Source organism: Phocoena phocoena, chromosome X (genome assembly GCF_963924675.1).
Source record: "Phocoena phocoena chromosome X, mPhoPho1.1, whole genome shotgun sequence".
In the NCBI taxonomy this organism is placed as follows: domain Eukaryota; kingdom Metazoa; phylum Chordata; class Mammalia; order Artiodactyla; family Phocoenidae; genus Phocoena; species Phocoena phocoena.
In genome coordinates, this window is record NC_089240.1 from 33,008,655 (window position 1) to 33,022,722 (window position 14,068).

The window sequence follows — 14,068 nt, forward strand, 5'->3', positions numbered from 1 at the left end:
AGGGCGCTCAGTTTTTTCCCAGTAGCCTCTACTACTTGCGTGGCTTCTCAACCTTTACTGTGCATGAGAATCACCTGGGGATCTTGCTAAACATGCTGATTTTGATTCACTAATCAAAGACTTCTGGGGTCAAGTCTGAGCTGCTGCAGTTTTAACATGCTCCCAGGTGATGCTGATCTGCTGACTCGAGGAGGGCCACCCTGGAGTACACGAGGGATTCGAGGTCTTCACCTCCGCCGCCAGGTGTGCGTATACCCAGCCTCGGCGTTCCGGATCGGTGTCCCGCGCGTTCCTGGCCTTCCGCCGAGAGGGGAGGAGCCGGGGGCGGAGCGAGAGGAGTGGCGCGGCCCCCGCGTGGGTCCTGCCGAAGATCAATCACCTCGGCCCCTAGGAGAGGCGGCCGAGCTGCGGCGGCGCAGGAGGGGGCGGGTTCGGCAAGGGCGCGGCCTCTGTGAGGGGAGCGCGAGACGCACATCCCCCGCGCTCGCCGGGGCCACTCGGGAGCCTCGCGGCCATCCGGTGCCCCACTTGGCAATCCGCTCCGCGCTCCTTCCTCGCGCCCGCCTCCTCTTGTCACCTCCCGTCTCAGCCTCCTCGCTCCATTCCGGCCGCATCCACCGCCATCCGAGTGCCTCAAAGAGCGAGAGGTGGTGCGCGGGACCGCAAGGCGCGCCCTCCGGCAGACCCCAGCCCGGCCTTGGGGGGCACGGGCGGCAGCATGGACACCAAGCGCTGCTTCGCCAACCGCTTCGATGACTACCAGGGCAGCCTGCTGGCGGGCCAGTGCGAGGAGGCGGTGGCGCCCTTGGTCACCGCCACCATCGAGCGCATCCTCCAGGAGCTGCCCCCGCTGGGGGGCGGCGCTGAGGGCCGGGGGGCGGCGGCCGCGGCCAGCAGTTGCCAGGGAGGGCTGTACGGCGGCGTGGCCGGGGTGGCCTACATGCTCTACCACGTCTCTCAGAGCCCGCTCTTCGCCGGGGCCCGGGAGCGCTACCTGCGCTCGGCCAAGCGCCTCATCGACGCGTGCGCCCGCGACGAGGAGTGGGGCGAGCCGGACGCCGACACCCGCGCCGCCTTCCTGCTCGGGGGCGCGGGCGTGTACGCCGTGGCCACGCTTGTGTACCACGCCCTGGGCCGGTCCGACTACGTGCAGCCGCTGGGCAAGTTCCGGTCTCTGTGCGCCGTCTGCGCGCCGGTTTCCTTCCTCGAGTGCGGCTCCGACGAGCTGTTCGTGGGCCGCGCGGGCTACCTGTGCGCCGCGCTCGTGCTCAAGCAGAAACTCGCCCAGGAGGTAAGAGGCAGCCCCGGCCGCGAGGCGGCGCTCGCCGCCTGCCCGGCCCTGCCCCGCCTCCCTGCCCCGGACTCGCGGCTCCGGGAACAGCGTCCCTGGCTGTTCTCCACCTCTCTTTGTTACTCTTTGTCTGACAGTGTCGTTTCTTCAGGTTTATCTTCAGGTTTACCTTCAGGTTTATCTCCTGGCTTTTCCCCTCTCCCTCTTCTCCCCCCACCCACGCTCAGTCTCTCGGTTGGGATTCTGAGCCTTCGCGCTTTGCTCGTTTTACGGCGGACGTGGCACCTCCCCAAAAGCCTCTTTGCCCAGTAGTTTTCTGGAGGCCCTTTCAAGTGAGATATTTTTTAATCCCAAATGAAAGAGATTTCCTTTCCTTTGACCCTCCTGTCAAAAGCTGAAGCACCCTCGAATGTTAGAATACTAGAAAATAATAGAAGTATGGGGGCCTGATTATGCTATTATTGTTTCCATCATTAAGGTGAAGATAAGTGGCTTCTACGACCCCCAGGTCTGTAACCCAGAATAACTGCCCAGCTATAGGTCTGATGTGCTTCCTGTGTTGCTTTCTATTCAGTTCATTTTATGGCTCTCCTAACATGCATATCTGATGGGGTGTCCTCTTTTAAATAAATGTAGACAGAATTTTACCCCATTGTAATCGAATGTGTTTTTGTTTTTTTCATTTTCAAATGCGTCTTTAGGATTGTCAAGACGACAGCATACTTGACAGGGCAGGTTTTCTTAATGAATAGCTTTCCAGTGGCTCCTTGAAGTGAATTGGATTTCACAACTGCATATGGGGTGTGTGTTTGTTTGTTTTTCCGGATTCACTTTGAATGCAGCCTGTGGATATTAGAAGAGAATGTGCCAGTTCCTATAGAGTAGGAAAAAAAAATCCTCCAAAGGATCATAGTAACTAGAACTGAAAGAGAGGTACTTTCATTCATAACCCACTGGAGCCAAATACTGTTCTAGGGAGGACGTGACACATTTAACTTGGCTGTGCTTGGGCGAGAGCGGCGTTTGAAGAACAATTAAAGGCACACAGTGTTTTAAAGTGTAATTAACTTAGATAACTTCTACAGAGGCAGGCTTGATTTTTGTTTTAATTTATAGCAGGTTAATTCAAGTGAGAAAAAAGATTACTAAAGACTGCACTGTGCTAGCAGGGAAGCAAAGGGCTGTGTGACAAAGTTGTCTTGAAATAGTTCACTCTGCTTCTGAGTCACTGTTATCTGCTGGCGGTTTCCCAAGGGCCCTTCCAGTTGTATAAACCCTTTGAGAAGGCCACAGGGCGATTTACATCTCATTTGCATTATATTTGCATCTGCTTCTCAGACCTTGCTGTCTGGCGGCAGGCAATTTTCAAATTGTGCGGGTTTTTCTTCCCCGCCCCCCCCCAGTTGTTTTCCTTAAACTTGCTGCTTTCCCTTTCTTTGCTTTTCTCTGGAATGGAATGGCAGAGTGGGAGACCCATCAGGCTACGCAGGTGGCAGCAGATCAGAAGGACTCCTTGCCCCAAGACTGGTGGCCCAGGGCCAGTCTGCAATGCTGATTCACGAAGACATTTATTAAGACGTCTCTTTTGCCCTGCTGCCAAACCAGATCTCTCTTTTTATACTAATCAAGTTGAGGTGCTCTGTCCCCTGCTCCCAGGACATAGAACAAGCTCTGAGAGTAAAACAAAAAGCAAAACAAAACCCATCTCTTAGCCTGAGCAAATCAGCTAGTCTCAGTGCCAGCCTCAGCTGTGGTAACCCAAAAAGTTCAGGCTTGAAAGGCGCAGGGCAGAGGCTAAGCACGCCAGGCTGGAAGCCCTTTGAGGGGAAAATACACGTCTTCTGCACCATCCCCACCCCCACGTCCTAGCCTGCATATGGCTTTGCCCTCAGTAGATGATCCATAAGCCTTGATTAAACTGAATTGTGAACTTCTGTCATTTCTCTATAATGTGTCATTCTGTCCTGGGTTTCTTTTCCTCCAATGTCATTTATGTTGACTTTCCTCTGGCTCGGTCACCACCCTAGTCTAGCTCCGCCCTACCCTACTAGGCACATCTTTGCCACCTCATAAGTAGCTGAATGAATGAATCACCCTGTACTGGGATTAGTGCAATATATGTACTCTGAGCTGGCTTCTCTCACTCAAGCCGTTCCATGTATCTCTGAGACCCTAGGTTTCTTTAAAACACTTTTCATTATGTCACTACCTTGCTCAACATCCTGCAGTGGCTCCCTATTACCTTTTCTCTAGTGGCTGCTCATCTCACTCGCCGTTAGAGCTAAGATCCTTAAAATGGCTGACGAAGCCCCATGTGACCTGGCCCCTGCTTACCTGTTCTACTTTTTGCTCACTCGGCTTCAAGCAGACCAGCCTTCTTGCTGTTTCAGGTATTTATTGTCTCAGAGTGTTTGTACTCTCTGTTCCCTCTGCTTGGAATACTCTTCCCCTAGCTATTTTTATGGTTAGCTCCCTGACCTTGTCCAAGTTAGCTCCTCAATGAGGCCTTCCCTCTCCACCCTATTTGAAACTGCCACCTGTCCCCTGACTTATGCCCCTTTCTTACTGCATTTTACTTATTTTGTTTATGTCTTTTTTTAAAATAAGAGAACATACTTTATTTTTTAAATTTGTTTATTTTTGGCTGTGTTGGGTCTTCGTTGTGGTGCGCGGGCTTCTCACTGCGGTGGCTTCTCTTGTTGCAGAGCACAGGCTCTAGGCGCCCAGGCTGCAGTAGTTGTGGCACGTGGACTCAGTAGTTGTGGCTCGCAGACTCTAGAGTGCAGGCTCAGTAGTTGTGGCGCACGGGCTTAATTGCTCTGTGGCATGTAGGATCTTCCAGGACCAGGGCTCGAACCCGTGTCCCCGGCATTGGCAGGTGGATTTTTAAGCACTGCACCACCAGGGAAGTCCCTGTTTATGTCTTCTTAATTAGAATGTACGTTCCATAAGAGTAGAGAGTTTTTGTTTGATTTCTGTACTTAAGCATGAAGACAGTGCCTGGTATATATCTGGGTACTCAACTTGGGTATTTGGTATATATCTGGGTACTCAACCTGCCTTGTTTTGGTGGTGCAAATATTATCTACTCTGTGGCTTGCTTCATCACTCAGTTTTAATGGCATCCCATTTATCAATATCTTCCTTTATGGTGGTGCTTTTGGTGTTAATGTTTAAAAACATCCTTTCCTATTTCAATAAAAACGTTAAAAAAATCCTTTCCTACTGCCAAGATATCAGTAAATATTGGTTGAATGCGTGAATAAATGGATACTAGTTTCGTACAAACTTGACCTCAAATCAAACTTAACCACTAGACCAGTGTTTGTTAAACTTTACCATTATAGGCCTCACCTGCAGATCTTGTTAATAAAATACAGATTCTGATTCAGCAGGGCTGGAATGGGGCCTGAGATGCCGCATTTCTGACAAGTTCCCGGGTGACGCTGATGCTGCTGGTCCAGGGGCCACACGTTGACCAGCAAGGCAATACAGTGCTGCAGAGATTTCGGCATTATACCAGCCAGGGCTATTAAGACACCGTTTTGTGAAGCTTGATACATTTATTTATAAGGTTTTAGTTTAGAATACTGATCACTATATCCTACCATGCTTTCATTATAAGGATCCACAAGAGGAATTTCTGTCAGGGCTTCGAAACAGGAAGAGTTGAAATGGATTGGAACTGGATTGGAAATGGATTGAATTTTTTAAATCTCCAGGATAAATTGTGTAACTGATTGTGTTTCTCACTTTATGTTGGCTACTAGGAAGCATATGGCAGAATTGTGGTCCAGGTAGCTTATGTACAATACCTTATCACGTGTATTTTTGCATACTAGACTTTGCCCCGGGTTTATCTCATTTTTTTTCGTCTTTCATTTACGGTTTTCTGAATTTTCTTCCTTACATTTGATTTTATTATTTTTGTTTATAAGATTCATACATTAAAGAAAGTGTGTGTATGTAGAAAGAGAGACAGACAGACAGAACGAACCACTCTATCCAGGTAATGTATTTTTGGTTAATTTGGCCCTCCTGGAAATACTCAAGGGAAATAGCTTAGAGGGTTTGTTAGGCAGATAGCCTTGAGCAACGGAGCGCTAAAGTCTTAAGAAATCACACCATAAATACTTGCATTGGGTCTATTCTGCTTTCCAGATTGGTGGAAATGTTGCAGGGAAAAGGAAGTTAGAAAGTATGGTGGAGGGATTAAGGGGGAGGCCTAGGGACCACAGTTAAAATAATAACTTTTGCCCCCTGGTGACCTTGGACAAATAATTTAACATCTTGGAGCCTTAATTTCCTCGCTTGTAAAATGGATTAATAATAGCTTCCTCCTTCGCTTAGTCTGTCATTCATTCATTCAGTGAATGTCAGGTTTCCACGTGTGCCAGGCACCTTGCTAGGTGCCAGGCACCTTGCTAGATGCCAGGATTGAGCAGTGAACAAAAATCAATATATAGTTATTTTGTCAGAAGGGCTTGGAAGGAGGTAAACAGGAAATAAGTGCAGGTGGGGCGGGAGAGGGGAGGGGTGCCGCCTGGCATACACTAGCAGGGAAGCATTCTCTGCGGAAGTGATGTCCTAGCTCATCACTGAAGCATGAGAATGAAGTGGCTGCCTTAAGGGCAGGCATCCCAGGCCTTGCTGTTCCTAGGGGACAGCAAGGACAAAGCCCCCGAGGTGGGAAACTGCTTAGAGATTTCGAAGAAAAGGAAGGTGGCCTGCCCAGCTGGAGCAGAGTGCGCAAGGGCTAGAGGGCTGGAGACCAGGTAGCAGCTGTGAGCAGGGGAAAAGCAGATCCTGCAGGGCCGGGGCAGTCCAAGTGAGGAGTTCGCACTTGTTTCAGGTTGAAACGGGAATGTCTTCATCTTAGTCACCTTTCAAAAAAAGATTTCCCTGGTTTTCTGTGTAGATAATGGGTTGACCAGTATTAAGAAGGGTCACAAGGGGGGCTGATTAGAGGGGATCTAAACCCCTTTTGTGCCAAGGACTCCTTTGTAAATCTTGTGAAACCTACAGTACCTCTTTTTCAAGGACATTTTTAGATGCATAAAATACACAGGATTACAAAGGAAGCTAATTATATTAACATTCGGTTACCAAAACATTTATAAAATGTGTGATGCAGTAGCATACGTGCTGCTTGATTAACACATTCAATAAGGTTTTGCAGCGGGGCCTAAGGATTATTGTACATTTGTATCATGAGGGTCAATGATATTGCAAGATATCTTCAACAACTGCAGCGTGACATGAATATATCTGTGATTTCTATAGGTGGCAAAGTCACAAGTACTCCTGGGTGGTTCGTGGTCTGCATTCATAATGAAAGGAAGTGCCAAGTTGTTTAAATAAGATTGGAGAAAATATAGATGTGATTTTCTTTTCCCAAAGGGGACTGTTCTGGAAGTTGCTGCAATGACTCACCCTAGATAAAGTGCCTAGTGTACTGCTTGACACAAAGTACCTGCTTAATGAGATCGATGTTATTTCCCTTTGCACCTACTAACAACAAATCAAAAGGGATTCTGAACATCACATAGAAAATTATACCCAATACAAGGAATCTATCTTACTGCCATGATTAAGGGAAAACACCTTTTGCCAGATTGTTAGTTGTGTCCTTAGCTCATTGCTAAGGCAGGTGGTTGGCAGCTGTCTAAGCGGGGATGCCTTTAGCTGCAAATAATGGAATGTCCAGTGGAAAATGATCTAAATCAGGTAACCGGGCCACACAGCGGGGGGTGAGCGGCGGGCAGACGAGAGAGCGAAGCTTCATCTGCTGCTCTCCATCGCTCACATTACCACCTGAACCATTCCCCCTCCCCCCCGTCCATGGAGAAATCGTCTTCCACGAAACTGGTCCCTGGCGCCAAAAAGGTTGGGGACTGCTGATCTAAATAATGGGAACAGTATTACCTCACTTGACAAGGAGTGTAGAGCTAGGTCATTACAGGATTGGTTCAGCAACTCAGGAAAATCATCAGAACCCAAGCCCTTTCCGACCTTTTTCTCTGCTATTCTGGGTGTGTGAGCTGTATCACTCTTAAAAATTGCAAGATGGCTGCTGCCATTCCAAGCATTGTGTTCCCATACAACTGGGTCTGAGGTTTTTTTCTTTGAATTTTTTTTCTTATCGTATGGAACATTCTATCCTTGAAGAATTTCCCTTCTGCCTCATTGCCCAGCACTTGGTCAACAACCCAGCCCTGGCCACTTCTTGTTTCTGGGGATGCCGAAAAGGCTAATATCCTTCATTTCTAACCTCTGACCTCTAGTGGATGCAGGTTCTGACAAGAAGAAAGGGGAGGGCAATGGCTGTTGGGTCGTTACCAAAGTGTCTGCCCCTTGGCTCCCTTACCAAGGTCTGTCTCATGACCTCCCACTTGGCTATTGTCAATAATGCTGCAATGAACATGGAGATGCAGATATCTCCTCCAGATCCTGTTTTCATTTCATTTGGATAAATGCCCAGAAGTGGGAATTCTTGATCATATAGTAGTTCTAGTTTTACTTTTTTGAGGAACGTCCATACTGTTGTCCGTAGTTGTCGTAGCAACTTACATTCCTTCCAACAGTGTACAACAGTTCTCTTTCTGCATCCTCACCAGTACTTGTTATCTCTTGCCTTTTTGCTGATAGTCATTCTGACAGGTGTGAGGAGATACCTCACCTTGGTTTTGATTTGCATTTCCCTGATAGTGATACTGCACACCTTTTCATCCAACTGCTGGCTGTTTGTATGTCTTCTTTGGAGAGATGTCTGTGCAGTTCCTCTGCCCATTTTTTTAATTGAGTTGTTTGTTTTGCTATTGAGTTGTATGAGTTCTTTATATTTTTTGAATATTAGCCTCTTATGGTTCAAAAATATTTGCTCCTATTCCATAGGTTGCATTTCCTTTTTGTTAGTAGTTTCTTTTTGCTGTGCAGAAGCTTTTTAGTTTGATGTAGTTCCACTTATTTTTGATTTTGTTGCTTGTGCTCTTGGTGTCATATCCAGAAAGTCACGGCCAAGACCAGTGTCAAGGAGCTTTTCCCCTATGTTTTTTCCCAGGAGTTTTACATTTTCAGGTCTTATGTTTAAGCCTTTAATCCATTTCAAGCTAATTTTTGTAAGTGGTGTAAGATAGGGGTCCAGTTTCATTTTTCTGCATGTGGTTATCCAGTTTTCTCAATGCCATTTATTATTGAGACTATCATTTCCCCGTTGAGTATTCTTGGCTCCCATATCAAGTATTAGTTGACCATATATGTGAGGGTTTATTTATGGGCTCTCGATTCTGTTCCATTGGTCTGTGTGTCTGTTTTTATGTCAGTATGATACCATTTTGATTACTATAGCATTGTAATATAGTTTGAAATCAGGAAGTATGATGCCTCTAGCCCTGTTCTTTTTTCTCAAGATTGCTTTGGCTATTTGGGGTCTTTTGTGGTTCTGTATGAATTTTAGGACTGTGTTTCTCTTTCTGTGAAAATGCCATTGGAATTTTGATAGCAATTGGATTGAATCTATAGATAGCTTTGGGTAGTATGGACATCTTAATATCATACCTGATCCACAAACACAGGATCTCTTTCCATTTATTTATCTTTAATTTCTTTCATCCAAGTCTTAACAGTTTTCAGTGTATATATCTTTCACCTCCTTGGTTAAATTTATTCAGAAGTATTTTATTTTGATGTTATTATTATAATGGGATTTCTTTATTTTTCAGATAGTTCTTTTAGTGTACAGAAGCACAACTGATTTTTGTATGTTGATGCTGTAACCTGCAACTTTACTGGATTCATTTATTCTAGCAGTTTTTTGGTAGACTCTTTAGGACTTTCTATATATACGATTATGATTATATCATCTGCAAACAGACAATTTTACTTCTTCCTTTCTGATTTGGATACCTTTTATTTCTTTTTATTGCCTAATTGCTCTGGCTAAAACTTCAGTACTATGTTGAATAAAAGTGAGAGTGGGCAGCCTTGTGTTGTTCCTGATCTTAGAGTAAAAGCTTTCAACCTTTCACCATTGAGTATGATGTTAGCTGTGGGCTTGTTGTATATGGTATTTATTAGGTTGAGGTATATCCTGTCTATACCCAATTTGTTCACTTTTCATCATTAAAAGATGTTGAATTTTGTCAGATTCTTTCTTTACCTGCATCTATTGAGATGATCATTATATCTTTCATTATATTAATGTGATGTATCACGTTTTTAGAGGAAAACATTTTTTTATTTACTCATTCAATTACTTATTGAACAGACTATGTGCCATGCAGTGTCCTTTGTACTATGTATTCATTTTTATTTTCTTTTTTTCAGCTGTACTGAGGTATAATTGACAAACAGAATTGTAAGATGTTTAAAGTGTACATCATGGTGACTTGATATATGTAAACATTGTAAAAGGATGCTCACCATATAGTTAATTAACACATCCATCCCCTCACATATTTGCATTTGTTGAACCATCCTTGCATCCCAAGGATCAATCCTACTTGATCCTTGGGTATGATCCTATTAATGTGCTCCTGAATTCAGTTTGCTAGTATTTTGTTGAGAATTTTTACATCTCTATTCATCAGGAATATTGGCCTGCAGTATTCTTTTCTTGTAGTGTTCCTATCTGGCTTTAGTATGAGAGTAATGCTGGGCTCATAAAATGAAGTCGGACATGTTCCCTCCTTCTTTTGGAAGAGTTTGAGAAGGACTGACATTAATTTTTCTTTCAATGTTTGGTAGTATTCACTAGTGAAACCATCTTGTCCTGGACTTTTCTTTTTTGAGAAGTTTTTGATTACTGATTCAATATCCTTAGTCATTATTGGTCTGTTTAGACTTCTATTTCTTCATGATTCAGTCTTGGTAAGTTGTATGTTTCTAGGAATTTATCCATTTCTTCTAGGTTGTCCAATTTGTTGGCATATAATTGTTTATAGTAGTCTCTTATATTTTGTATTTCTGTGATATCAGTTTTAGTGTCTCCTCTTTAATTTCTGATTTTGGGTCTTCTCTCTCTTTTTGTCTTAGTCTAGCTAAAAGTTTGTCAATTTTGTTTGTCTTTTCAAAGAACCAATTCTTAATTTCATTGATTTTTTTCTCGTATTACTCCTGTTCTCCATTTCATTTATTTTGGCTCTAATGTTTGTTTATAATTTCCTTCCTTCTGCTGACTTTGGGCTTAGTTTTTTTTCTTTTTCTGGTTCCTAGAGGTGTAAATGTTAGGTTGTTTGAGAGTTTTTTTCCTGAGTTTTTCTTAAGAATTATTACTGTCATACTCACAAGGTAAACACAAACAATAAGAGAATACAGAAAGATATACAGGCATACCTCAAAGATATTGTGGGTTCAGTTCCAAACCACTGCAATGAAGCGAATGTCTCAATAAAGCAAGTCGCATGAAGTTTTTGATTTCCCAGTGCAGATAAAAGTTATGTTTACTCTTATATTGTAGTCTGTTCAGTGTGCAATAGCATTATGTCTAAAAAAACAGTGTATACACCCTAGTTAAAAAATACTTTATTACTAAAAAATGCTAACCATCTCAGCCTAACAGTAGCGAATCATGATAGTAACATCAGAGATCACAGACCATCATAACAAATATAATAATAATGAAAAAGTTTGAAATAGGGGGTGAATTACCAAAATGTGACTCAGAGGCACAAAGTGAACAAATGGTGTTGGAAAAATGGCTCTGATACATTTGCTTGACACAGTGCTGCCACAAACCTTCAATTTGTAAAGGAAGAAAAAAAAGGCAATGTCTGTGAAGCACAATGACGTGCATAAAACAAGGTATGCGTGTTTAAAAAATGTCTTCTTTGAACATTTTTAAAGAAATATTCTGGATATATAAAATACCTATACTTTTATCCATTTATGTGATATTCTATATGTGTGTGTGTGTGTGTATGTGAGTGTGTGTGTGTATTGGGTTGGCCAAAAAGTTCGTTTGGGTTTTTCCGTAAGATCTGATGGAAAAACCAAACGAACTTTCTGGCCAACCCAATACATGCATACACACACTACAGCTTGTTCTTTTATGTGCCTTGTGCATCTCTGCACATTACTGTGTAGAGAGATCTCATTCTTTATACTGGTTTGATTTAATAGCTGTACCATAATTTAACTATTATTGATGGACATTAAGTTGATTCAAACTTTTTTCCTTTTTCGCTATCAAAATTAATGCTGTAAAGTATACACACTACTACATATAATGTGCATATATATGTATACAACATTTACATATACATACATACATATGTCTGTATATGTATCTTTGCCTTCTGTTGCAAGTATATATGTAGGATAAATTTTTAAAGCCCAATTGCTGAGTCAAAGTTTATAGATATTTTCCTCTTGATGGAGATTATCAAACTGTTCTCCAAAAAGGTTACATCAGTTTCCATTCTCTCCTTGAGCGTTTGGGGGTGCCTGTTTTCCCACATTATTTTCTTTCTTTTTTTTTTACATTTTATAATCGAAACTGTTTTTTTGAATATTATTTATTTTTTATGCAGCAGGTTCTTATTATCTATTTTATACATATTAGTGTATACATGTCAATCCCAATCGCCCAATTCATCCCACCCCCACCTTTTTATGGCTGAGTAATACTCCATTTTATATATGTGCCACATCTTCTTTGTCCATTTGTCTGTCAATGGGCATTTAGGTTGCTTCCATGTCCTGGCTATTGGAAACAGTGCTGCAGTGAACATTTGGGTGCGTGTGTCTTTTTTTTTTTTTTTTTTTTTGCGGTACGCGGGCCTCTCACTGTTGTGGCCTCTCCCGTTGCGGAGCACAGGCTCCAGATGCGCAGGCTCAGTGGCCATGGTTCACGGGCCTAGCCACTCCGCGGCATGTGGGATCTTCCCAGACCGGGTCACGAACCCGTGTCCACTGCATCGGCAGGTGGACTCTCAACCACTGCGCCACCAGGGAAGCCCGCATGTGTCTTTTTGAATTATGGTTTTCTCTGGGTATATGCCCAGTAGTGGGATTGCTGGATCATATGGTAATTCTATTTTTAGATTTTTAAGGAACCATCATACTGTTCTCCATAGTGGCTGTATCAATGTACATTCCCACCAGCAGTGCAAGAGGGTTCCCTTTTCTCCACACCCTCTGCAGCATTTGTTGTTCGTAGATTTTCTGATGATGCCCATTCTAACTGGTGTGAGGAGATACCTCATTGTAGTTTTGATTTGCATTTCTCTAATAATTAGTGATGTTGAGCAGCTTTTCATCTGCCTGTTGGCCATCTGTATGTCTTCTTTGGAGAAATGTATATTTAGGTCTTCTGCCCATTTTTTGATTGGGTTGTTTGTTTTTTTAATATTGAGCTGCATGAGCTGTTTATATATTTTGGAGATTAATCCTTTGTCCGTTGATTTGTTTGCATATATTTTCTGCCATTCTGAGGGTTGTCTTTTCATCTTGTTTGTTGTTTCCTTTGCTGTGCAAAAGCTTTTAAGCTTCATTAGGTCCCATTTGTTTATTTTTGTTTTTATTTCCATTACTCTAGCAGGTGGATCAAAAAAGATCTTGCTGTGATTTATGTCAAAGAGTGTTCTTCCTATGTTTTCCTCTAAGAGTTTTATAGTGTCCGGTCTTACATTTAGGTCTTTAATCCATTTTGAGTTTATTTTTGTGTATGGTGTTAGGGAGTGTTCTAATTTCATTCTTTTACATGTAGCTGTCCAGTTTTCCCAGCACCACTTATTGAAGAGACTGTCTTTTCTCCACTGTATATCCTTGCCTCCTTTGTCATAGATTAGTTGACCATAGGTGTGTGGGCTTATCTCTGGGCTTTCTATCCTGTTCCATTGATCTATATTTCTGTTTTGGGGCCAGTACCATATTGTCTTGATGACTAGCTTTGTATTATAGTCTGAAGTCAGGGAGTCTGATTCCTCCAGCTCCGTTTTTTTCCCTGAAGACTGCTTTGGCTATTTGGGGTCTTTTGTGTCTCCATACAAATTTTAAGATTTTTTGTTCTAGTTCTGTAAAAAATGCCGTTGGTAATTTGCTAGGGATTGCGTTGAATCTGTAGATTGCTTTGGGTGGTATAGTCATTTTCACAATATTGATTCTTCCAGTCCAAGAACGCGGTATATCTCTCCGTTTGTGTCATCTTTGATTTCTTTCATCAGTGTCTTATAGTTTTCTGAATACGGCTCTTTCACCTCCTCAGGCAGGTTTACTCCTAGGTATTTTATTCTTTTTGTTGCAATCCCACATTAGCTTCAGTACTACGTTTCATGAGACTTTTTAGTATATGACAAACTGATGGGTAAAAAATGAGGATGGAAATTTCTCAGATAGGAAATGTGTCCTCTTTTCGTTCCATTCAGCACTCACTGAACAAAATGCATATGCAAGATTTCACGCAGTCTGAATTTAAGTGGTCCCTGGTTTGTAAGCAGCTGTGTGTTGTTCATTGCATAAGTAAACCCTGCAGTTTGGCTTGAAATGACAGCAGGTTGGGGAAGCTGGATTTTTGTAAGCTGAATCCAGTTCCTAATTGCTCGATTATAGACCTATCAGGAAATGGGGCACTTCTGTGGGCTGCATCCTAGATCCTTTGTTACTCTTGATCCAGAACCCTGTGATGGCTGAAAGGACATAAGAGCTAGCACTGCTTGATCCCTTGTTGTGCACACTGTTGTAAGCACTTTACAGATATTATGTCATTTAATACTTATGACCTAGGCACCAGTACTATCTCCATCCTCCCCAGTGAGGGAACCGAGGCACAGAGAGGCT

The 14,068-nt window shown here is 43.1% G+C and overlaps 1 protein-coding gene across 1 annotated transcript in view; it reads left to right on the plus strand.

Moving 5' to 3' along the window:
• Positions 1–409: 409 nt before the first annotated feature.
• The window catches only part of LANCL3 (LanC like family member 3), a 94,893-nt gene continuing 81,234 nt past the window's right edge, over positions 410–14,068 (plus strand). The window contains exon 1 of the mRNA XM_065901239.1: positions 410–1,291. Coding sequence (XP_065757311.1) covers positions 719–1,291 — 573 coding nt within the window. The 5' untranslated portion in view covers positions 410–718. The remainder of the gene's footprint in view (positions 1,292–14,068) is intronic.